Source organism: Melozone crissalis, unplaced genomic scaffold (genome assembly GCF_028551555.1).
Source record: "Melozone crissalis strain CALT ecotype California unplaced genomic scaffold, PUWL_Pcris_2 ptg000016l_1, whole genome shotgun sequence".
NCBI lineage: Eukaryota > Metazoa > Chordata > Aves > Passeriformes > Passerellidae > Melozone > Melozone crissalis.
In genome coordinates, this window is record NW_026535794.1 from 6,041,061 (window position 1) to 6,067,224 (window position 26,164).

Genomic DNA, 26,164 nt, shown 5'->3' on the forward strand with positions numbered 1-26,164 from the left:
AGAGCAGCTGTGGGCTGCGTAGCCTTGCAACAGTAAAAAAAAAAAAAAAATAACAGAAATAGCTGACTTCACCTTTTGTTGTGATTATGTGGGGCAGTCAGCACCAATTTTGAAAACTGCTTGATTTTTTTCCTAAAAATAACCTTCTGGGTCACTTTTAATCAAGCCCAAATGGCCAAGTCCCTGCGTTGGTAATTCTCCTATAAATAAAGTTTGACAGGGATACCTTCAAAACCAACATCCAAGCATTTAAACAAGTTGTCTCCAACTCTGTTCTGACTCCAGCCTTGTAAATCATTGCCAAATATCACACAGCTTCATGACCTAATCCTCTGCAGGGATATCTAATGCTGTGTAAATCTGTGTCAGGAGGGCAGCACCACCTGTGATGTGTTTCAGGGTGACATTGGTGGCTCTCAAAAGAAAATGGGAACCCTCTCAGAGTCACTCCAAAGGAAATGAGAACCCACTCAGATCCAAAGGATTTGATGAAGGATTTGAACCAAAAAACTTCTGCCTTGGCAGAAAGGGCATCTATGGGACACAAATCCGGGATGAAGGAGGAATTGTGCAGATGCTCCAACCAAAGCAGTTTGAAAACCCTGATAAGATTTGATTTTCAGTCATCATGGGTGAAACTAGCAAAGAAGGGTGTTGGGTACCCTGTATTTGATTAATTTTCATTTAAATATCTACATCCATTTTATGGATCAATTTTATATATTAGTGAACTTCACTTGGTGTGTGAGTGTATGGATATTGGTTTCTGTCTCTGCGCATACAATCATTGAGCTGTTCTCATACCTTCAGCCTTTCTGGACAGAAAAATCCAAGCCTTTGTGAGGTTAAGGCTGTTTTCTGCACTAAACTTTCCACCAAAGACAGAAATATGTGCCACAGTGCTTCTCCTGTCATGTATTCTCCTTCATGCCTGTTATTTTGTAGATTTTAAGATGACTTAATTGAATGGCTTTAGTATATAGCTATGGTGCACATTTGCTTAGTGCTGTTAGACAAATCCTCAGCCCTTTACCATTATTTAGGCAACATTAAATTAGTGGGAAGAGTGAATAAAAGGTGGATTTGAACTCTGTGTTTATGCAGCTTCAGAGTACAGGATATAAACCAGGCTGGTGAGAAACAGGGAAGGCAGAGAATGGATGTATTGGTGAGCTGAAGGTGGTTTTTAAATTAAACCCAGATTTTCTTCTTCAGCTGTGAGCTTTGGGTGAGCAGCATTGGAATCCCATCACTCCTCCAGGTGGAAGGATCATGTCAAACCTGTGCCATTGCTTAGACTAAAATGATTGAGGCATCATGCTCAAGTCACAGGTTCAGATTTGCTGTCCCAGGGATGGAACCAAAGGACTGCTGGTGATTTTTACCTCCTCAGTGTCTGTGAGGCCCAGGACATCAGACCCTGAGCCCAGCCTGCCTGTCTAGCGTGATGTTCTCACAGGGCGCTCAGCACCAAAAGGCAGAAGGGTTTATTGAGCCCTTTGTTCTGCCCCAGCTGCACTCAGGAGGTGAGTCTGTGTCACACCTTGCTAAGGAGTGACAAGTGACAGGGTGGCAGCCAGCCTCTGTGCCACTCAGCCGTCTGCAGGAGGGGGGGCTGACATACCCTGGCACAAACCCAGCCCAGGTTTGGTTTCTCTGAGGCCTCCTGCCCTTAGTCCCCCACATGACACAACAAAGCCATCAGCAGGTAAATAATTTAACAAATGGAGCGAGTTTTTACAAAGTGCTTAGCTGTGCAGACAGCACTGGTATGTAAATAAATGCACATTCAGGAGAAAAGCTGCTCCATAGGGGACACTGTCATGGGATTTAGGGACCAGGCTGGTCTTGCCCTGATTTATCCCAGACCTCCTGGGTGATGCTGGGCTGGTCAGCCAGCTGTAGAGTTCAGAGTAAAAATCACCCCATCCTAAAATGAAAAGGGAGGTTTCCTTCCAGAGCTGTCAGTGTTTAAGGAGGTGCTGGAATTTCCTAGCAGCAATTTTTTTATAATGTGGAGGAATCCCTGCTTTAGGCTTAGCTGCTGTCTTGACAATGGCAACAGCACCCACTCCTCACAGATGAGCTTTGCACACTCCCATTGGTATGAGATATCCAATACTGTGATAACTGGGGCTGTGAGGATGGTAAGTAAGAAAAAAATAAATCAATTAAAAGGAAGATAAGTAATATACACAGGTTTATCCTTCTAAAAAGATAATGTTTTATAATGTGGTGATTGATTCTGGTTTTGTTTGTTATTTTGAGGTTTTTAATACATTCAAATTGGCATGATACCTACAGTGTTGGAGAGCTTTGTTTGTTTTCACTCTTTGCTCAGTAAGATTTCAGGCTGTGAACACTGATTTGAGCATGCAGAACCCTACTGCTCCATATGTTCACAATCTCCACTGCCACTCAGTTCATTCAGAATCCAATCCTGTGCCTGATGCCACCCACATTTTGGACCAACCAGAGCATTACAAAAGCTCTGAGAATGTGAAGAGCATGGGAACCCGTCCATGCTGCTCCCAGATTCAGGAAGTTCATTTCAAATAAATAGTCTTTGAAAAGTGTGAACCTCAACGCTGAGCACCTGTCAAATTTCCATCTCCTTCAGGGACTGTGCAGAAACCAGAAAAAGTGAGTATGAGCAGAATGGAAGAGCCATGCACATCATTCTTTTAAGGTCTGTGGTATAGTCATGTCTACCAGCAAAGTAGAAGACTTGTTTCTAATCACTTAGTTAGAAGGAAAGACTAGTGATTAAATGTAAATACCAAAATCCTTTCTCTCTGCTGGAAAGGGTCAGATGTGCTTTCTTCCAAAAACCTCTCAATTGTAACGCTTACATGACTCATTTTTGGGTAGTGGAACTTACACACACCTCAGGGAGTGCACAGAAAACAGCACAGAGTAGTGGGTCTGTTGTGGTGATCTTCTTCTCATCCACTTTGTGAAGGATCATCCTTTCCTCTGTGTGGATCCAATGTAATGGCTCCCATTTAAGATTTTTTTTCCCCACTGTCCCACTAACCAGCTGTTTCTTTCCAGGGAGGAAAGCCAGAAGAGAAGGAAAATATAGTGGATATTTTCACCCCCAACGTGGGGGAGAGAATGATGCATCTGACTCCATCTTATCAGAAGGCTAATTGATTACTTTATTACACTATATTATTCTATACTATATTACACTATGTTACATTACATCTAAACTGAATCTGCCAAGCACTCCACTCTGCACACACTGCCCAGAATCTCGTGACTGTCACCCTCAGTCCTGACACACTCACACACACACACCTGGCCCTGATAGGCAAGGAACAAAGCACCATCACTGTGGGTAAACAATCTCCACATTGCATTCAACTTTTGCACAAACACGGGCACAGCAAATGAGATAAGAATTGTGTTTTTCTTTTCTCTGAGGTTCAGAAAATGCGAAACACAGAAATATTCTTGGGAAGAATTGTGCCTTGATTTTCTCTGTGACGAGAAATGTGGCGACAGGAAAATGTCAGGAGCGTTCTAACAGGTTGAATTTTCACTTTTTTGTCTCCACCCAGGTCTCTTTAATCAGCCTGGTTGCCAGCACTCTTGGATACTCCGAGATGGGTCCCATCAAATCCCTGCGGACCCTGCGTGCCCTGCGGCCCCTGAGGGCCCTGTCACGCTTTGAGGGGATGAGGGTAAGAGGACACAGAGCATCCCTCAGAGCTCACCTTGGTGTGGAACACAGCATAACAGGGGATTGCTGTACTTGGTTCTGTCAGCCAAAGCAAATGAATGACAGTGCTTTGTCATAGCAACAAAGAAATCCCTCCTGGGTCTTGGTTGTATCATTGCATTTTTATCCTTGGGTGGATTTAGTGATTAACTAATCCTGCTGCCTAACTTGTGATACTACACCTTAAAAAAACATATTTTTGGGTGAGGAAGCATTTTGTTATCAACTACCTCTCCATTATAAGGTGTATCAGGGGAGCAGGCAAGCCAAAGTTTGCTCCCTGTTTTGACATGTGTTAAAATGAGTGATTAGAAAGTTCTTAAAGATGTTTTCATTAATAATTAAAGCAGAAATTAGAAATGCTCACCTTTATGTGGATCAAAGTGTAACAGGGGATTGCTGCACGTGGCTTTGTCAGCCAAAGCCAATGAGTGACAGTGCTTTGTCACGGCAACAAAGAAATCCTTCCTGGGTCTTGGTTGCATCATTACATTTTTATCCTTGGGTAGATTTAGTGATTTAGTGATAAACTAATCCTAGTGCCTAACTTGTGACAGTATACCTTAAAAAAACCAGCTTTTTGGGTGAAGAAGCACCTGGCTATCAACTACCTCTCCATTGTAAGGTGTATCAAGGAAGCAGCCAAGCTAAAGTTTGCTCCTTGTTTTGACACGTGTTAAAATGAGAATGATTAGAAAGTTCTTAAGGATATTTTCACTAATAATTAAAGCAAAACTTGGAAATGCTCACCTTGGTGTGGATCAAAGTGTAACAGGGGATTGCTGCACGTGTCTTTGTCAGCCAAAGCAAATGAATGACAGTGCTTTAACAGCAACAAAGAAATCCCTCCTGGGTCTTGGTTGTATCATTGCATCTTTATCCTTGGGAGGATTTAGTGATAAACTAATCCTGCTGCCTAACTTGTCACACTACACTTTAAAAAATACACCTTAAAAAGCAGTTTTTTGGATGAGGAAGCATTTGGTTAGCAACTACCTCTCCATTATAAGGTGTATCAGGGGAGCAGGCAAGCTAAAGTTTGCTCCTTGTTTTGACATGTGTTAAAATGAGTGATTAGAAAGTTCTTAAGGATGTTTTCACTAATAATTAAAGCAAAAATTAGAAATGCTCACCTTGGTGTGGATCAAAGTGTAACAGGGGATTGCTGTACTTGGCTCTGTCAGCCAAAGCAAATGAATGACAGTGCTTTGTCACGGCAACAAAGAAATCCCTCCTGGGTCTTGGTTGCATCATGACATTTTTAACCTTGGGTAGATTTAGTGATTTAGTGATAAACTAATCCTAGTGCCTAACCTGTGACACTACACCTTAAAAAACCTAGCTTTTTGGGTGAAGAAGCATCTGGTTATCAGCTATCTCTCCATTATTAGGTGTATCAGGGGAGCAGCCAAGCCAAAGTTTGCTCCCTATTTTGACATGTGTTAAAATGAGAGTAATTAGAAAGTTCTTAAGGATGTTTTCACTAATAATTAAAGCAGAAATTAGAAATGCTAAAGATAGGGAAAGCAAATGAATGAATGATTTTTTTCCCTTTGAACAGATTGCAGTTTTAATGAGGAATGTTGGGATTAACATTAAAATCATGCAGCTTGTGCTTGTTGCTCCATCTTGTGCATGCATCTCTTTCTTTTCTACATTCCTTTGCCACCGTGGCTATATTCCCACAGCATACCTGTTTATTTGTTAAGCCTACCTGCTAACAAGAATCAATTATTGTTTAGATAAGCACTTTATTTAATTCCTCACACCATGCATGACATGCAGGTGGTGACAGCTGTGTTCTTACTGCTAACCTTGCTGATTGCATAGCAAGGTAAAGAAAATCTGTGACAAAATTCTGTGTCAAATTATATCAGTGATCCCAAATCTCTCTGCTAGGCCAAGGAAAATGCTACATATTTCACAGTGATCTATATTCAGGGTAAAGCTTTCCTGCAGACGAAATTTTGGTCTGAATCATCAGTGACTAAAAGTGTATTTCATGCACCGATCTCCCAGCAATGAATTATTCTCATTGCAATGCTCTCACAGCAAGAGACTGAAGGCTGGAAAACCCAACAACTGAGATGAGCCAGGAAATATCACCATACAGCAGTGCAGGAAAACCCCACATCCATTCTTTTCCCCTTCTGTGGATGACCAGATTTGGCAATATAACACTTTGCTCCAAAGATTTTGTGATTAGCTAAATAGAATTATTTTTGTGGAGGAAGATGAGGCAAGTATTGTTGCAGGCCACCTCTGTGTTGGTACTAAGGCAAAAAGATTCAAAAGGCTCTGTTTATCCAGGCACCCAAACCTGAATCGCTTTGGTCACCACAATCTTCCCAGCAGTCAGGCAATATTTTGCAGGTAATTGACCAAATAACACAAAACCAAAGTGCAAAGGCTCAAAGTGAGGTTGCACTACTGACAATAATTAAAGCTCTCACTCCTGTCATTTGATGACCTCACTCTGAGTCTCTGTTAAACATTCACAGATGGGACTATTTCAGCATTCAGTATTAGCAAAAGCAGGAGTTTAACTACCAGAGTGATTTGGGCACAGATTCTCTCAAATCAGTTTAGACTTGGCTTATGAAGGCTTAGCTTTTACTGGTGGATTTACAAGCCCAAGCAAAACTCTAGTTTTACTGGTGGATTTACAAGCCCAAGTGTGTTCTAAGCTGACAGACAATTGTTTGATCATTATTTCACATCAGTTTAACTAAATTGGATTCAAACCTGAATAGCAGTGGGGAAATGAGCCAAAAACATCAGAAAAGCATTAGTAGAATAGAGAAAAATTAACATGAAATACTCCTCATTTTTCTCTGATAATAGCAAGAAGCTGGCTTGGTGAAGATCTTAACGTAGATCAGCCCAGCAAATTTCCTTCCCTGACTCAATATCCCCTTTTCTTTCCTATACCATGGCTGCAGTCAAAATATATTCAGTCATTCTGAGCTATCAGAGGTGGTGAATTAGCTTGTAAACCATGATAAAGTATAATTGAGAATACGTGCTATTGGAAAAGCAAATCATTTTAGTTTTAGTTTGTCTAACCACGCTTAACAAGACTAGGGACAGTTAGACCTTTCATTATTAGGAGTTCATATGCTCCAAAATGCACAGGAAAATTGCCAGCACAGGGATGGATTAAATAATGATAATGTTGAGAAGCAAACACTGACAGTGAGAAAATAATAATAGTTTGTTCTATTATAATGCCTCTTTCTTGAATAGCTGAAACATCTCTGCAGGGCTAGAACAGGGGCAAGAAAGTTCTCATTTACTGCAGTAAGAGACTTATTTCATCCATGTTGTGCCTAAATTTTGGAAGCAACTTTCCCTGAGACAAAGGCATAGAGGAGCACTTGGGTGGCCAAGAGGACCTGTGGCCATCAGACCTCAATTCTCTCCCTGTCTTAAAACAGTCTGGGAGCTCTGAAAGTTTGACACAAGCCTCAGCAGCTCCTGTGCCATGAGAGGTCTGAAAATAAGGATGAACTGGTGCCATCCTGCCCCTCAATCCTCAGAAAAAGACCCCAGAAAGACCAGGATCCCACCTGGCAGAGGCTTTACACTCATGAGTCCAAAATAAAGTACCTTAGATCTGCTGCCTGTCCCAAATAATGACATCTCTCATTCTCCCCATTTGCTGTCCATCAGGGAATTGTTTCAGAGGTGGCACTTCCCTGCAAGAGAGGTTATTTTAGAAGGATGTATTTACAGTATTGCAGGCAGTATTTTAGAAGGATGAGGGGGATGATGAGAGACCATTTAATGTGAAAATGATCCTGGGCGAAGTCATGGTGAGACTGCTACAAGATGTATGCAGGAAAGAAACAGCATAATTAATGCTAGTTAGCATGATTTCATGGGAATAGTTCTTGTAAAACTGATATGGGCCTTTGATTTGATTACAAATTATGCTGATGACAGTAACTGTGCTGATACAGAGCCCTTGGATTTCAGAGAGGAATCTGATACCATGAGATACTGTGATGCAAACATGAGCTTTTACCAAGACAAGTAAACACATCTTAAAATGGGTGATGGATCTCAAAAAGTAATTGCAAGCAGTGACCACACTGTAAATTTGGTGATGAGCGTCTCAGGGTGAGGGATTGTTCAGAATGAGAACTCTTTACAGCATGTGGAAGAAAATAGAAAATATTTGCTGACAGCACTCAGAATCAATGTAAGGGAAATTGCAGATAAGGGAATTATGCTGGCTGATCTGGATCACAGTGAAAAATGGATCTGTTGTACAACACACATTTTAATAAACCCACATACATTGGCTACCTCGGGAGGAGGAATGTAGGTCACTCTGGGGGATGTTTCTTGGAAAACAGCAGCTGAGAAGGACACAGGGACCAGGATGACTGTTCAGCAGGACACAGGCTTTGGGGCCAGTCTGACCAATGAGGTGATGTTAGAATCCCTGAATATGCAGGGGAATAACCTAGGAAACAGAGGGACAGTGCAGTGCTTCAACACTGGAATTCCATGAAAGTGCTGGAAAGGGGGAATTAAAAATGGGAAAGTCTCTGCAGGGAAATACGAGTGTGATTAAAAATCTGAAAGGAACATGATAGCTACAAGGAAGTTCTGATTCTTTTAATTACCCGGAGCAATGTGCAATGGTAACACCCCCCAGTGAAGATGGGAATGATAGGAGAAGACATCTAAGAGCAGGTGCCTCAAGTTCAACAATTCCACCCAAAAATGCAGCAACCGTTTCTAAAACTGAGGACAAAAGGCACCAGGAACAGATTATCTAATAATACATTTTTTTCCTCCATTATTTAACATCATGACATGGAAAATTAGATGTCTTTGCAAAAGCTGTGACTGAGCTTCACTGGGAGTTATAGTCTGGGCCTGAAATCACTGGGGGGAGTCTATCAGAGCAAAGGGAGGATTAACTCATCATGCAAGTCTATTTCTGGATTAAAAATCTGAATCAGCTTTGGTTGAGGAGGTGCCCTGTGAAACCAGGGGAGCTGGGGGCCAGACTCAGGTTGTAGATTGCATCACTGTGAGCTAGGGCAGAGGGTGGCTCAGTTTCTAGGTGTCCCTAAAGAAGTCACCTGGAAGGTGTAAAAGGTACTGATAGAAACCAACAAGTATGAAGCCTTTTCTTACACATGGATATATGTGCTGCTGTTCCAGAGTGCAGCAGAAATTCCTCCTTTTCCATGGCAAGATGTGCAACTTTTAATATGAGTTTATGATAGTGACCTGCCTTTATGTATCCAGGTCTCCCTCTTACTTGTCTCAGTGCAAAACAAGAATGCTTCCACCAGAACAAATGGCATCACCCTGGTGCAAGAGCAGAAGCAGTGAGGGAAGAATGAACCCTCCCTGTTAATAATTCATTCAGAGAGGTGCTGCAGGATTTGCTCCAGCCTCGTGCCTTGTTTTGTTATCTACAGGCCATTGAACATAACTCAGCAGAAGGGAAAAAGCAGGATGTGGGCATGGCCATCACTTGGACTGCTGAAACCTGGCTTTACAAATGCATGTGGTTTTTGCTGGCATGGGTTAAAACTGAAGAAAAATATTGCTGTGCAGAGAAGCAAATGAAAACTTCTTTGACAAGAGCCAAGGCTATATTCAAACAAGCCCTTGATTTGGAAATTATTTGGCATTTTGGTTAACACGGTAAATTTGGTCTAAAAATGATGAGGTTAGAAATTGACTGACATCCAAAACTGAAAGATAAAATTAGCAAACAAACAAAAAAAATCCCAAGAAAAGTCATCAGGAATGGGCCTATACAGAAAAACAAAACAAAACAATTGGTCAAACAGCTTTTCCTGTGTGAAAATCAGCTTCATTCATAAATGCACAAAATATAAATCTGAGTTTTAGAAGATCTACATAATTTTGTATTGTGTGCTGGAGAGGAAGCTGCTGCTATACATGCATGAAAACCATTTCACTCCTCTGGGTATTTTTCTTCCACAGCAATGCAAAAATGATGGAGAAGGGAATGTTATGTTATTAGCTTGTCAGAAAATTGGACACTAACACAAGAGAAAAGAAGAGCTGACATTTCCCATAATCACATTCACCAGTTGAATAAAGTTTATTTTTTATGGATCAATATCACCTTGTCTCAGTTTCAGAAATGTGGATGGAGAAGAGGAAGAGCTGAGTGCCCTCCTATCAGATTTTAATCTCCGAAGCATGAGACAGGGATGGAGAGAAATTCTTGTTGTGGGGCTGGTCTGCAGCCATCTGGGAGGCAGCATTGCCTGGACCACGCAAAGGCAGCATCTCCAAAGGCTGTGAGCATGGAGAAACATGTTCTCCATGGAAATAGGAAAGGGAAAAACTGCATTTTGTGATAGAGTCCTTCCCTCAGAAAATGTCATGCATGGTGTGACTGTTGGAATGTCCTGTGCAGGATTGGGAACTGAGACCTTTTCAGCTCAGGATATTCTGTGATGGATTCTTCTTTAGTGATCTTCTCTGATTCTCCAGTGTAAGGTTTGATGTGCACAGATGCCTAAACCCCCTTAAACCCCAGCAGTGCTCAGAACAGCACATGATGTGCACCTTGCCTGGGTGATGTGCACAGCACTGCATTCAAACCTGGCAGCTGTGGAAGGTTTCTAGATGGTCTGAACTTTGGGGTTTTTTTTTGCTTGACTTCACTATGGTGTCCATTTTCAGTGCCATCATTCACACACATTAAAAGCTCCTTCTGCTTTTTGTTTTCATGTATGATTTTATGCAGGGGTTTACAGCCCTGCCTGGGTTAATGTGCAGGAATTTTACAGCATGACACAGGAAAAAAAAAAAATTTGTTAAATTAGAATGATTTTGCTCATTTAATCATGCATACTGATCAGATAGGGGAAGCTGGCTTAGTACAGCATGTCTCAATCTGTTATTTAATTAAGCAAAATTTATCACAGCCATAGTTCACAACCCACTGGCTACAGAGGCCTGAGTGGATTCAAAGATTTCAGAAATCGGTTTTTTTTCTCTATTTTGAGTCACTGTAGAGCACCCCAGCCGTTTCCAATTAATCACATTATTATTTTAGTTTGACTGAAGTGCACTATCCAGAAAGATCTGAGAGGTCAAGATGACTTCTGAATTCAGAGATTCCTCTTGAAAAAGCATCAACCCTTGGGTGGGATGCCAACAGATTCTTTCTTTGATTACCAAAAGGAGAAAAGTAGTGATTTTTGAATCCTTTAGAGGTGGTCTGGCTCCTTAGGCAGTGTCAGTGCTTATCCACCTGTCACCATATGAGGGTTCAGACTCATTAATCAAGGGTGCACAGCAGATTGTTAATAATGTGTCCATACAAATGCTGACATTAATTCTGTTTTCCCTTTCCTGTTTCACCCTAGGTGGTGGTCAACGCCCTTGTGGGGGCCATCCCCTCCATCATGAATGTTCTGCTCGTCTGCCTCATCTTCTGGCTCATCTTCAGCATCATGGGAGTGAACCTCTTTGCTGGGAAGTTTGGGAAGTGCATTAATAAGACAGAAGGAGATATGCCTTTGGACTCTAAAATTATTAACAACATGAGTGACTGCATCCTTTACAACGTGTCGGGCACGTTTTACTGGACAAAAGTTAAAGTTAACTTTGATAATGTTGGTGCTGGGTACCTGGCTCTGCTGCAAGTGGTAAGTGTGACCCCCAGAAACTCATGGGTGGATATTGCTGGTTCTCACTGAAAACATCACCTCAAAAGCTCAGGTTAACCTCTGGGCTTTTCTGGGTTTCTCAGGACAATAACTTTTATCAAGTTTAAACAAATAATATTTTGATATTAACTTGGCCTAGAGATATTATGGCAGTTTATGGTTTTAATTGGAGTTTCTGCTGCTGTGTCACTATTACAGTTCTCTGGGAGGTGATTGGACTGTTGAGGTGAATTAAAGATCATTTTGTCAATATTGTAATCCAGAGAAAAGTTCACTTCCAGAAAAGAAATCTATGATAGAGGAAGAACTGTCCATGCATACAGAGTGCACTGGCCCTCCTGAACAGCCTGGGATTTCACTACATCCTGCTGGGGAAAAAATGAATTTCTAGTGCCTTCAGTTTCCCAGCTGAAGTTACTGCATGAAGCTGTAGTCTTAATTTATGTCCCTCTGCTCACTTTCCATTTTTGAGAAAGACACTGGTGCCTCTCATTTCTGGTTCCTCACCTTGTGTCCACCTGCTAAAATAATGACTCAGATTGAATTTAACTGTGGGTCATGGTGGGGATCAGGTTGCTGACACCACCCCCAGCCCAGCCTCTCAGGGAAGGTGGCAGGAGCATAGCAGAAAAGAGACTGCTGAGGTTCAGAGATGATGCCAATGTTTGAGCTGTAAAGGCAGAAGGAAGCCACTTCTACAACCTTTCCCACCATCAAATGTAAAATATAGATAAATGCACTGAGATTCACAGTGTTTTGACACAGCACAACCTAACAGAAAAAATCACAGAAGACTTCACCTTGTCCAGGCCCTGCTGCTGGACTGCTGGGTGATTTCAGACAAATTGTTTTATGTTTCAATTCCACAGGGCCCTCACATAAAGTAGTGGTTATGATGCTTATTTCCATTGTTCCTAATCTGGAGCCAAATGATGGCAGGGGCTGGATGTGCACTTGGAGTGTTTGCTCATCGCAATTTTTGCATGCAGAGTTAAATAAGCTCCTTGCTACCTCTTTAGGCAGGGAGGTTTATGTCTTGAAACATCTGTGACGGCATCCCTCAATTCAGGGATAAAAAATTGTGTTCTGGGAGCTCAATTCATTTGTCACCTATGGAATTCACCCTTTACAATGCAGCAGGGTGCTGCCTTCAGCCCCCTCCTGCCCTTCCAAAGGGGCATGAGCCTCCCACAGGTCCCCATCAGACCTGCCAGCCCTTCTCCTTCCCAGGAATTGAGTTTGTTTTTCCCAGATCTGGTTTTCTCTGTCACAGATGCATGGAACAGCTCCATGAAGCAATTTTCCTTTCTGGTAGAAATCCTTGTTCTTACGTGTGCCGTTCCTGGTGCACAAACACTTGAGTTTGAGATCTTCTGATCAGTGTCCATTGAGTTTCTCTTTCACATCCTCTGGAAAGCAGAAACTTTGAAATGGGCACAACCACTTTTGATTCTTTCCATGACACAAACTTGCTGAGAGTGAGAGCTTTTATCTGTTGCGCGTAATTATGATATTCTGCTCAGCCATGCAGGGTAGATTATTTGACTTTGAAGGCCTTTAATTAGATTTTCTGTTCCAAATAGTGTTTTCTTTGTCTTTCATTTAAACATCCAATGTAGATGAGCAAGAATTTCCAGGTTTAAAATATTGTGCCTTACCTGAAGTTTCTTAGTTCCTCTGATTACATAACAATTGCCTACTTTTTTGGGGGGGGGGGAAACCTCCATCAGAGAGATAGCTATTCCTTCACAATGTCTTTTATAAGAATCAAGCTCCAGTTTTCTGAAAATCTTTAGGTGTTCATAAGTTGGCATTTCCTAAGGAATATCCTGAAGTAGTTACATCTGTTGGAATCAGTGGTGGCAGAAGAAACATAACTGGTTGTAAGGTGGATCTCAGCACACATTTGAAGGGAATGGGCTAATACTGCTCTTTTGCAGTTGAAAATGGGAAAATGGCTTCTTTCAAACCTGTGTTTCTGTATTTGGCAGGAGAGAAATAGATCTTTTAGTTGCAAAATAAGTCTTATAAACCTAGGCCTGGTCAGGCTGAACAAACTGGTTTTAGCAGGAAATCAGGTAGGATTTCTATGACAAGTGGCAGCTCCTTCTTCACAGAGGAAGAGTAGGAGCCAGTTTCCATTAGGGGATTGATTTTGGCTTTAATCCTGCACCTGGAGCTCTTATGTCTGCTGCTGACCGCAGGCAGTAAAGTGAAAAGGGGACACACACAGAGAAGAGGCCCAAACATCTGGATCTCCTTTGCCAGGAGTGTCTGTGACAGGTGCCCCTTGCCAAATATTCCCCATAAAGGGTCACATTTCATGGGGAATGTACACATTTCAGGGGCTCAGTTGACAGCCCAGCTCTCCTGGAGAGTCAGACACCTCTGTGATGCTGTTCACAGGGGTCTGAGGATGAGGGAAGAGACGAGGATCTGACTCCATGTTTCAGAAGGCTGATTTATTGTTTTATGATATATATTACATTAAAACTATACTAAAAGAATAGAAGAAAGGATTTCATCAGAAGGCTGGCTAAGAATAGAAAAAGAAGGAATGATAACAAAGGTTTGTGGCTTGGCTCTCTGTCTGAGCCAGCTGACTGTGATTGGCCATTAATTAGAAACAACTCTATGAGACCAATCACAGATGCACCTGTTGCATTCCACAGCAGCAGATAATCATTGTTTACATTTTGTTCCTGAGGTTTCTCAGCTTCTAGGAGGAAAAATCCTCAGGAAAGGATTTTTCATAAAAGATATCTGTGACACACCTCTGTGCATCCCTGTGCACGGCAGAGCAAGGAGGAGATCAGCATTTTTGGGTTACAACCTGCCAGGGTCCCAAACGTGAGTGTTCAAGTGCGATTTGTCTTTTGGCTGCTGACATTTTCAACTGCCACAGCACGGATCTGAGTGGCTCTGAAGTTCCTTTGTAATGCCTGCAAATCTAAATGGAAATGGGTAAAACACATCTGCTTGATGTTCTGTCTTCTTCAGTAGAGTATTTGAAAGAAATTAAAGTTGATACTGTGGAAATTTTAGGACATGAGTCTACCCAGAGGAAAGTTTTCTGCATGAAATTTGCCCCAAGTATCTTCTGCTCTTTCCCTGCCTTGATTGGGATCTATTGTGTGTCGCAGATATCTTTTATGAAAAATCCTTTCCTTAGGATTTTTCCTCCTGAGAAGATGAGAGGCCTCAGGAACAAAATGTAAACATTGATTATCTGCTGCTGTGGAATGCAACAGGTGCATCTGTGATTGGTCTCATGTGGTTGTTTCTAATTAATGGCCAGTCACAGTCAGCTGTGATTGGCCATTAATTAGAAACAAGCCTTTGTTATCATTCCTTCTTATTATTTTCTTAGCTAGCCTTCTGATGAAATTCTTTCTTCTGTTCTTTTAGTATAGTTTTAATGTAATATATATCATAAAATAATAAATCAGCCTTCTGAAACATGGAGTCAGATCCTTGTCTCTTCCCTCATCTTCAGACCCCTGTGAACACCGTCACAATTGTGCTCTCCTGAAGGTCCCACTTTGAGTTAATGAGTCAGAAATGCAAAGTGTCAAGCTCTTCCAACTAAAAGCAGGCAGTCCCAAACCAGGTTAATAAAATAACAGAGGTAACTGCTCTGCTCAGTCTGCAAGCAAGAGGAATGCTTCATTCATGGGGAGGGAAAGATCTTTGTCATCACAGCTTTTTGACTTGAAAGAAGGATGATTCACTTTCCTGGTAATTTAACACTCCCAAAACTCTAACAGGAAAAAAGGTCTTGCTACAACCCAGTGCTTCAGGAACAGTTTCTCTGTATCCCAAATTTCCTTAAAGTATCACAGCACCTGTGTTCTATAAATCTGTATTTGAACTGATCAAAGAAATGTCTTAAATTTCCAGTAGCATTTTTGCATTTTCCTTGCATAATCCCACACTTCCACCCTGTGATCACCTCTGCATATTTTTTTTTGCAATGTATTTTGAAATTTCAGCCATCTATTGAAGAATACCCAGGAAATAAGTGGTCTTTCATGCAGCATCTGGCTTGTTTGGAAAAGTTCTTCTTAGACAGAATGGACTTAGATTAACTATAACCTACTCAAATTTGAATTTGTCCCATAAACTCTGTCACTTTGGGACTCCAGATGAGGAGTGGGGAGATTAAAGCACTTCCAGACCAGCACAGCAAGCAGGAGCAGCAGAGTGAAAGCAATCCCTCATGCCAGGTTTGAAGTCCTGAGTGAGCCCATAAATCAGACACAAAATGGTCATGAGGCAGAGTTGTGTGTCTAAAGTTACTGCATTACACCATCTCTTGCACTTCTGTGGACTGCAATGCCTGATTTTACTGTCACTGTGGGTGCAGAATGTGCAAAAGAATCTCTGGCTTAGCTTTCAGAAATTTCTCTCATCTACAGTAATGCCCAAAGAAACATTTCAGCAATGTGAAGGCCAGTGTTTCTGCCATGAAAAGCAGACATTTTTATTGAACAATTTCCTTTCCTGGGGGGAAAAAAAATAAGAAAGAGAAAAAGAAAGAGAAAGAAAAAAATGAAAAAGAAAAATAAAGAAAGAGAAAGAAAAATAGAAAGAAGAAAGAAAAAGAAGAAGAAGAAAAAGAAGAAGCAGAAAGAAAAGAAAAAGAAAAAGGAAAAGAGAAAGAAAAAGAAAAAGAAAAAGAAAAAGAAAAAGAGACAAAGAAAAAGAGACAAAGTAAAAGAGACAAAGAAATAGAAAAAGAGACAAAGAAAAAGGAAAAGAAAAAGAGAGAAAAAGAAAAAGAAAAAGAAAAAGAAAAAGAAAAAGAAAAAGAAAAAGAAAGAAAAAAGAAAAAGAAAAAAGAAAAAGAAAAAGGAGGAGTAAATTCCAAAAGCTTACAGATTTCAAGACTTGCTTTACTGCAAGGCACCATTTGGTTTGGGGCAGCCAGAGCCATCCCACCTTTCCCCTCCCCACTAATTTGCTGCATTGCAGCTCTAACCAGCAGTGAAATAACGAAATGTAATCCCATCCCAGGATGAGTTTATCAGCAGATAATCTCATCACATGACAGTTTCAGTAGAAAATGGTGCTTCTCTGGACAGCTTCCAGGCAGGATAATATCACAAACACTCAAACGCAGATTTTGTCACTTCCTTATCCAGAGTGTAAGTGGTTACTAATTCCAGATAAATAATTTCTTTTCCCAGTGTTATATTTCTTTCATTCTCGGTATCTTTTAGCCTCTGCAGGTGAAGTGTCCAGGGAAGCTTTCCAGATGTCCCACAGATTTTTAATTCTCTTGCTTCTCGACAACTGTGGGAAAACAGAAAATCACAGCACTTCATTCTCTTAATATTTATTTTTGTCAGATCACTTCATCATCCTTTTTTACTACAAACCCCTGTGCTTTGCAGGAGAGTTGCTGGAGTCTGTGGTACACACTGAGGGGTAAAATAGCTGCTCAAGAGAAAAGATTTCCTCCCAAGTGGGAGGAAAGCACAGGCTAAGATCCAATCACTTTGTGCCACAGGGAAAGGATTTCATGTTTCATCCCAGCCACCCTTCCTGAGCAGCACTTGGAGCTGAAAGCTCTGATGGCAGCAGAAAGTCTTTCATCAGATTAGAAAGAGAATGGCAAAAAAGGAAAATATTAGGGTATTCAGGGAGTATCAGCATGACAGGTTCAAATAATTTTTTGTTTTGATAAAAATGCTGATTGTTCCTGTAGATACTTCACCTAAACTGATTTTTAACACTCAGCACCATGGAAGAGATTTTCCAAAGGGTTCTGATTTGGGTGAGTGGGTTAATCTCTTTCAGGCAGTAGGTAAGAGTAGGTGCAACCTTTCAAACACTATTTTATGTATACTTTTGTGAGAAATATCATTGATCTCTTGTACTTTTTCCTTTGGCTCAGTAGCATTCAGAAGGAATTGGGAAAGCAGCATTACCACCAGGATTTAATATAATAATAGAGTTTATTTAATATAATAATAGAGAGTTTATTTAATATAATAATAGAGAATTCTAAAGCCACTGAATGTGCTCACCTCAGCCCATCTGCCTGAGTTTCTCTTGGTAACCTCTGGCCAAATTCCTGCTGGAACTTTCTGGAATTCTATGCCTACCCAATAGGGCAAAATTCAATTTAAGTGTCAGTAGGATGTAAAGAAATATTGGGTGTGGGTCTTGCATGCATGACAAGGTAAATCTGATGAAATTAATAAATCTAAAAATGCCTCATTATCTGCTCAATCTGACTCAGGTCAGGGTAGGTCTAAATAGAAGTCAAATGAAAACAACTCTGGAGAGCCCAAATAAAGGCAGTGGGGCTTAGGCCAGAGCCAGAACTAATGCCTGTGCCTAATAAGAGGCAAATATTGGGATCAAAGAGTCGTGGGTTTGCTACAGAATAGTAAAAAGTCATTTCCCTGTGTTCCTCCTAGGAGTGCTGTCACTGCATTGAACATTCCAATAAGAGACACTGACTTCTGTGGAATCTTTTCTTCTTTAAACAATTATTAAAAAGAAAAAATATTAAAACTACTGACTTCATGAAGCTTAATAAAAAGAAAATCTGAACAGTAAAGCAGATTGATTTTCCAGGGCCAGGCTCACAGCAGGTGTTGATTGCCTTTGCCTCTTTCAAGTCAGCTGTGATTTATGCAACTCCCTGGGGTTTAATATTGTTGTGATTTGCCCTGGTTTAGGAGAGGGCAGAATCCAAGCAGGATGTGGATGGGATCCATCTCACCTGTGCAAGGCTTGTGCAAGGCAACATTCTTTAACGTTATGTGTAGCCATATCTCTTCATTGCTTGAAAGTTTTCAGGTCAGAATTTCCAAAGATTTAATTGTTATGTTTTCTTTCCTTCTTAAAATCTCTTCTAAAAACCTCTCTTTTATCCCTGCAAGTGCAGAAAGTCAAGAAACAGAAATGGGAAAATCCAGGAGAAAACCGTGCTGGAATTAATTTAAATATCTAAATGAGCATAAAGTCAAGGACACACGTTAGATTGCAAGGCAGGCAATGTATTAATTGTGAAGTACATGCTCAACATTGCACTTTGAAGGTTCATCATGGAGATTATATCATTTCAGGGTGTACTTGTTTCATATGCTTATGTCTTATGTGGGGATTTTTTTTTTTCAGGCCACATTTAAAGGCTGGATGGATATTATGTATGCAGCAGTGGATTCAAGAGAGGTAAGTCTCTGCAAGGAAATTAATAATTTCCTGTTCCATTGCCTTTTGCAGCACTGATGGTGCTTAACAACAAACACAACAAAATTAAATACATGCAGGGTGCCCGTCCCTGTCTTACTCTGGCTGGGACACTGCAGACCCTCATTGTTTGTACTGGAGCATGATGACCCTGAAATTAAAGTAAATGTGGCCCTTACTCCTACAAAACTGATTTATCTATTCCTGCTGCACAACTCCCAGCACACAGAGGCACCTCAAGAATTAGTCTGAGTCCATCAAAGACCTAAATTGCTCTCCCCTCTCCCTGTTTATTGCCTTATTTTCCAACTTCTGTTGATAACATGGCTTTAAAAGTGCTGGGTTTAGGTTGAATTGCCTGTGAGACAAATGTTTAACCCTTCCTACACCTTCACTTTGAGCAAGAGTCTTTTCTGCAGCCAGCAGCTCCTCTGGAGGAGTGTGGAGGAGCTCCTGGCAGACAGAGAGGGTGGTGTGAGCTTCCAGCTCTGATGGGATGTGCTGGGGACTGGTGACAGCTCAGTTCCCACCCGCATCCTGGTCAGCTTTCAGGTTTCCATAAAAGCAAACAAACATAAAAAGCATTTGCCTTGCTACACCATGTGTGGTTTGTTTATCTTTTTATTGAAAGAGCTACAGTTTTCTTTCCTTCTTTTAATTGTTTTAGAGGAACAAGTTTGCACCAACTGTTAAGTTTTGAGGCAGCTGTCTGGTACTAGGAATTTGACAGGCTGAATTTAGGGCAAAAGTTGAGGCCTAAGGGGAGGAATAAGGGGTGGAAAAACTTCATGGCACCACAGGAGCAGAGAACTATCTTTGAATAACATAGCTCATGGTGTGATTTATTCTGGTACATGTACACAGGTATCCTCCCTGCTGCTGAATGAAACTCATGGATTACCCACAAGAAAATATGGCATTTAGGGAATGCACCTTGTTTAGATACCAGGAGCTGATGGGGCAAATCTGAGCACTGAAGGGGCAAATCATCAAACATGGCAGAGGTGATTTGAGGTAACCAGACTCAAGTCACCTCTTTCTCACTTCTTCAGCAACAGACCTTATTCTATTCCACCCCTCACTAAAAAAAAAAAAAAAAAAAAAAAAGAAAAAAAAAAAAGAAAAAGCACTTAAAAATGCGGTGTTTTTCATTAGGATTCAATTATACTGCAATTATACTTCTGTTTTATTGTAAGTACCATTAGTTCATGCAGGCATTAGGATAATCAGAAAATGGATTCTTTTCCTCTCCTGTGTTCAGATTGAGAACATTTGGTAGGATTTATTCTGGAGTTGCACTTTCTGGATCAGTGTGATTGTTGTGACAGTGTTGTGAAGTGTTGCTGAAATGATTGTGGCATTGCAGATACCAGTGATAAACTTCAGAGGAGAGCTGACTGCTCACAGGAGTTACAGTATTTTTCTAATTTTTCATAAATTTTATTTCCAATGGACAGCTTTGTTCTGACTGCATCAACATTTTGATGTGTGCAGAGGTTGGTGTCATTTTCACACTCTCCCTTTTCCCTTTGCAGTGCGAGGAGCAGCCTGAGTGGGAATGCAATTTGTACATGTACCTTTACTTTGTGATTTTCATCATCTTCGGCTCTTTCTTCACACTGAACCTCTTCATTGGTGTCATCATTGACAATTTTAACCAACAAAAGAAAAAGATAAGTAGTGCATATGCTACACATCATCCTGTGACTGCAGATTTGTCAGCAATGGCTTTGCCACAGCAGCCTTGAGATCGGCGGAGCATCTGCAGAAATCACCTTCAGGACTTCTACAGAGGCACAGATATAGCAGTCCCTGGTGTCCCTAGAGCATGAGCATCCTGAAAATATGGGGTGGGGGATTCTATTCCCCACAAATTGCAGCAAAGCAGCTCAGGGGGAGGGGATCTCTGGCACAAAATCTGACACAGGAGCATAGACTGGCCTGGTGTCCTCTGTGCACCAACACCACTGTCCCTCTGAGCAGCCCAATCTGATGAAAGCTACATTAAAAGGAAATTAAATAGGAGAGGATTCATCTTTGGAAGGGGACAGAGGCAAGCTCTCTTCATCAAAAGTAATGGTGTTGTTCTCACCCTATACTTAGGTGGCCAGGACATCTTCATGACAGAAGAACAGAAAAAATATTATAATGCAATGAAAAAGCTGGGATCTAAGAAACCTCAAAAGCCAATCCCAAGGCCGCTGGTAAGAACAGCATAATTCAGTTGAACTTTGTGTAATAGTTGAATGTTTATTTACTAGAATTAGCACCACTCTCCAGCATAGGAAGATTTATTGCTCCTAGATGAAAGGCACTTAATAATTATATGTTTTGATTTTGGATGATATTTACAAGTCCAGTGACCTGTGGTACAAAATTCCCTCTTCTGCAGCATTGACTAACATTGCAATTTACATGTGCCATTTACATATGCCAGTGGCCACCTGCCTGCACTGAATAAATTCGTGGCCACAGTCCAGTGTCTTGTTTACAGCAGCTTCAAAAAGCATTAGGAGCAAATGGGTTTGAAAACTCCATCAAAAAAATATTCATCATCACTTTTAAGTTTATGAAGTTCCAATCAGATGCAATATAATCTCTGTTTTCCTCTACTTTCTGATCAATCAGGAGACAATTACATCATTTTCACATGGCTCAAATTTCCCAACTAAACCTTTTCCTTTCCCCCAGAACAAATACCAAGGTTTTATTTTCGATGTCGTCTCAAAACAAGCCTTCGATGTCTCCATCATGATTCTCATCTGCCTTAACATGGTTACCATGATGGTGGAAACAGATGACCAAAGTCAAGAAAAAGTGAACATCCTCCACAAAATCAACATGCTTTTTGTTGCCATCTTCACTGGGGAGTGCATCTTCAAAATGCTGGCTCTGCGGCACTACTACTTCACCAACGGCTGGAACATCTTTGACTTTGTGGTTGTGATTCTGTCCATCGTAGGTAGGTGACCCTGGATTTTCACCCAGACTCCAAGGTTAGAAAGGCAGACGTAAAATTAATTGGCAAAATTAATTTTGTGCAATAATATATGCTTTCAACTCAGAGAATTGAGTCCTAAACACAGTTTTAATATGTAATTATATCTAGCATACCACTGCCTAATAGAGACTAGTTTGAGCAACAAAATTAGGAGGTTTATCAAACTCTACACTTGATGATTCATGGTGATAAAACATGAACTGGTCACCACATACACTTAACGACAGTTCTGCATAAGAGCTAATGACAGAGAAATAAAAAAGCCACATGAAATTGGCACATGTGGATTGCTACTGCTTTGCTATATTTTTTTATTACAAAAGTTTGAAATAGTCCTTCAGGGCAGGTTTCGGCATCTGACTTTTCTCAGCCTTGTTGCTAAAGCTCTGCACCATGATACATCCAAGGGATGAAACAGAAGGAAGCAGTTTTATTGTTAACTTGTGCCATTTGCTGTTCTGGAGATGTATTTAGTTGCTAAAGAAGTGCAGGTCAAATGAATCCAAAATCCTACCAAAAGAGTTTTCACTAAAGTTGGAAGTAGCAGCAACTGGAAGGCAATCAACTGATCCAGTGAGCAAAAGGAGCTCAGAAATTCAATTCTTCTGGAAAATAAGTTTCCATTTTGAGGGAGGGAATAGGTGAATGAAAAAGTGTTGTGTTAGGAAAACATCCGCTGATGCTCCTGCTGCTCTGAACACCCTTAGTGGGGACTGGGGAAGCTGCAAGATCCCAGGGCAGATCTCTGGTGCTGAGACACCCACCTGTGCTTTGGAGGCATTGAACAGCCTGGATATCACAGGTTTGGGTCACCCAGGGAACGTCACTGCCACACAGCTGTCACCAGAACCTTGATGTCAGAAGCTCTGGATATGCCCATAGCACACAGTGAACCAGAGCTGTCATGCTGCTCACAGTGCTGTCCCATGACCAGCCAGCCTATTTCAGTGTCAGAGGCCTTGGGCCATGCCAGTGAGCCCTTTTCCTGTGGGAGACAGGAGCTCAGCAGGGCTCAGTGCAGCCAGGGACTTCAGACATTCTGGACCAAGAGCTCTGCTCCTGCAGGAAGAGTTTAATACAGGGGTGCAAGCTCGTTTCCTTGCTAGCACAGCCTTAGCCCTTAGTTCCCTCCCAGCCCATCAGGGAAACTGGAAAAATTTATAAGCAAACAACCAACCAAGTGGATACACAGTAAAAACCTGCACTGTTCTGGTGGTAGCCCAAATAAAACAGACCAAGCACACCAGCATTTCTGACTCATTATTTTACGGACAAAAATGTTGCCATATCAGAAAAATTCTGACATCTGCACTCAAGACAAATTTCTTAGGTGGGTCACGGTCAAAAAGCTGCAGTTATCTGTGTCTTGACTTGATCTTGGTTTCTCATTACCAACAGAAAAGCTTTCCCTGAATAAAACTGCCACTACCATTCTTTGCTTACAGCCTCACAAGTTCTTATGGATTAAATGGGCATGAAAAAGCAGCAATGCCTTTCCCTTCATTGTGAGCCTTCCACTCTGGGCAACTTTCCATTTATTTTCTCAATAATCCTGACTGATTGCTTTAAAAGGAAAGCCTGGGATTATTTCCCATGTACTAACTTGCTGTCTGTCTCTCTTCTTTTCAAGGCACCGTACTTTCTGACATCATCCAGAAATATTTCTTCTCTCCCACACTCTTCAGAGTCATTCGTTTGGCTCGGATTGGCCGGATCCTGCGACTCATCCGGGGAGCCAAAGGAATTCGAACTCTCCTGTTTGCCTTAATGATGTCCCTTCCTGCTCTGTTCAACATTGGCCTCTTGCTGTTCCTGGTCATGTTCATTTATGCCATTTTTGGCATGGCTAACTTTGCCTATGTGAAGAAGGAGTATGGGATTGATGACATGTTCAACTTCCAAACCTTTGCTAACAGCATGCTCTGTCTCTTCCAAATCACCACGTCAGCTGGCTGGGATGGTCTTCTCAACCCCATCTTAAACACTGGACCACCGTATTGTGACCCAAACCTTCCCAATGCAAATGGCTCAAAGGGAGACTGCGGGAGCCCCGCTGTAGGGATTTTATTCTTTGTCACATATATCATTATATCATTTCTCATTGTTGTAAACATGTATATAGCCATTATTTTAGAGAACTTCAGTGTAGCCACTGAGGAAAGTACAGAGCCTCTAAGCGAGGATGATTTTGATATGTTCTATGAAATCTGGGAGAAGTTTGACCCCGAAGCCACTCAGTTTATTGAGTATTCTGCACTTTCAGACTTTGCAGACGCGCTGTCAGAACCTTTGCGCATAGCGAAACCCAACAAAATCAAACTCATAGCGATGGACCTGCCCATGGTCAGCGGAGACAGGATCCATTGCTTGGATATTTTGTTTGCTTTTACAAAAAGGGTGCTAGGAGAATCCGGGGAGATGGATGCCCTTAAAATACAGATGGAAGAGAAGTTCATGGCAGCCAACCCCTCCAAGATCTCCTACGAGCCGATAACAACGACGCTCAGGCGGAAACAAGAAGAGGTCTCCGCCATCGTCATCCAGAGGGCCTACAGGAGACACTTGTTCCGGCGCTCCATGAAGCAGGCATCCTACCTGTACCGGCACAGAACTTTGGAGAGCAGCAGCATCCTGGAGGACGATGCGCCCGAGAAGGAGGGTCTCATTGCGTTCATGATGAACGAAAACTACGGCAGGCCCATAGACAAATCAGAAACTCTGTCCTCCACCTCCTTCCCTCCGTCCTACGACAGCGTCACCCGAGGCACGAGTGAAAACCTCCAGCTGAAGATCACGGACGTGAGCAAAAGCGATGAGGCTATAGATTGTCTTCTCTCACCCGACAAGGATAAGGAATCAATTGTTTAAGTGTTTGTTTAGAATGCTTTAAAACATTGTTTACAGAATGTAATGCTGTAACTACACAACGATTGAAGCAGCCTTCTTATTAAAAATTAGTTGCAAAAGAAAAAAAGTGGAGTTTTTACCCTTAACTACAAGAGTCTAATAAGTCATATAACATTTGACCCTGCTCTTTTTGACTTGGCTCAATATTTATATTTATATATGCACAGGAAGATTCTCTGCAGGGTCACAGCTGTTATATCAATGGTGTGAATAAGAATAGGCTAGACTGTAAAACAGTAAACACAGTGTATATCTATCCACAGATAAAGCCTGGCTGTATACATTCATTTAAGGTCTTACTCATATTAGTGTGTTTACTTATGGCGATGTATGACCTTGCATTCTAAAAAGAAAAAAAAAATCACAGCTGCTGTAGCAAAATGTAACACTTACTGTATATGTTGTGAATGGTCTTTCATAAATTTATTATATTTGATATTTTTTTACTTAAAAAACAAATGAAGTCTCTTTTTCCATGGAGATTAATGATCCTTACACTCTTCATGATGAACTCTGAGTCAAGGTAATAGAAACTTGTGGGATCCCCATCACTTGAAGAGGAAAGATGTTGATAATTGAAGTATCAAATTAGCAACATTTAAACTGTTGATTACACTAAGCCCTCCCTCTTGGGACTTGCAACTGCACATCAGCAGAAACACACACACACAAAAAGAAAACAACAAAAAACAGAGAAGAAAATGATGTCAAAGTAATGAGAAAAATGGCTTGTTCTATCCTTCAGGAAACTAGACAATAATGGATTCTGTTTGTAAAACTGTTAATAAAAGCACTAATTTTTTAGTATGTTTCAAGAATCTGCTTTGAAATCCGCAATCAAACTCGCCATAGAAGTAGCGCATCATGTTTGTGTGTAGTGATCCAAAGCACCATCTAGGCTGGCAAAGTTTCTGTTAAGGTAGTGGGATAGGTTACATTTTCCCCAGGAACACTGAGCAAAGCAGCCTTATTTGGAACTCTGTGCATCAATATTACTCTAAAAAAAAAAAATAAATTGCAAATACTACTAGCAGTAATAAGTCAATGCCAACTGGGCCGTGCGGAACGGCTGTGACAGTGTGATTAAGAGTGTGGGAGGGGAATTACCTCTGGATCTGTACACAAATTTTGAGGGTTTGAATCCTTTTTACTCAAGGTCCATCTTTCATTTTCTCAGATAGTACGGTTAGATTTCTGGGGAAGGACAAGAAATACAGGAACTGATAAAAAAAGCTACTAGATAATATCTATATCCTCATTCCTGTAGGCAAAGTAATATTTACAGTTGATGTGTCCTTCAGCTTCAGGCCAAAGAAATGACAATGTGGTGAAAGGTGGATGTGTGGCTGTAGAAAAGCATTAGAGGTTTTACGTGCTAACATAGGTTATTATTTATTATCTTTCAGCCTCGATAGAATGTGAGAAATTATTTATGGAATATAGAGACATGTCCATCATTACACACAAGTTCTTTCTTTTTCACCTTCAGACTGATTGTACTTGGGTTTGGTTGGACTTCATGGAAAATCTTGAGATTTCTGTAATGAGCCATTGCACTTTAAAGGAAGAGTAATTGTGCTTTTTCGCCTTGGAGAAGCAAAGATATCAAGAATGTATTTAAGGTGTATTGTCATTAACATT

The 26,164-nt window shown here is 41.1% G+C and overlaps 1 protein-coding gene across 1 annotated transcript in view; it reads left to right on the top strand.

Annotated features, from left to right (window-relative positions):
- The window catches only part of LOC128935769 (sodium channel protein type 5 subunit alpha-like), a 218,077-nt gene extending 193,455 nt beyond the window's left edge, over positions 1-24,622 (top strand). The window contains exons 22-28 of the mRNA XM_054274301.1: positions 3,567-3,689; positions 11,107-11,388; positions 18,544-18,597; positions 20,151-20,292; positions 20,719-20,819; positions 21,307-21,577; positions 23,247-24,622. Of these exons, the coding sequence (XP_054130276.1) occupies positions 3,567-3,689; positions 11,107-11,388; positions 18,544-18,597; positions 20,151-20,292; positions 20,719-20,819; positions 21,307-21,577; positions 23,247-24,484 (2,211 nt within the window). The 3' untranslated portion in view covers positions 24,485-24,622. The remainder of the gene's footprint in view (positions 1-3,566; positions 3,690-11,106; positions 11,389-18,543; positions 18,598-20,150; positions 20,293-20,718; positions 20,820-21,306; positions 21,578-23,246) is intronic.
- Positions 24,623-26,164: the final 1,542 nt, after the last annotated feature.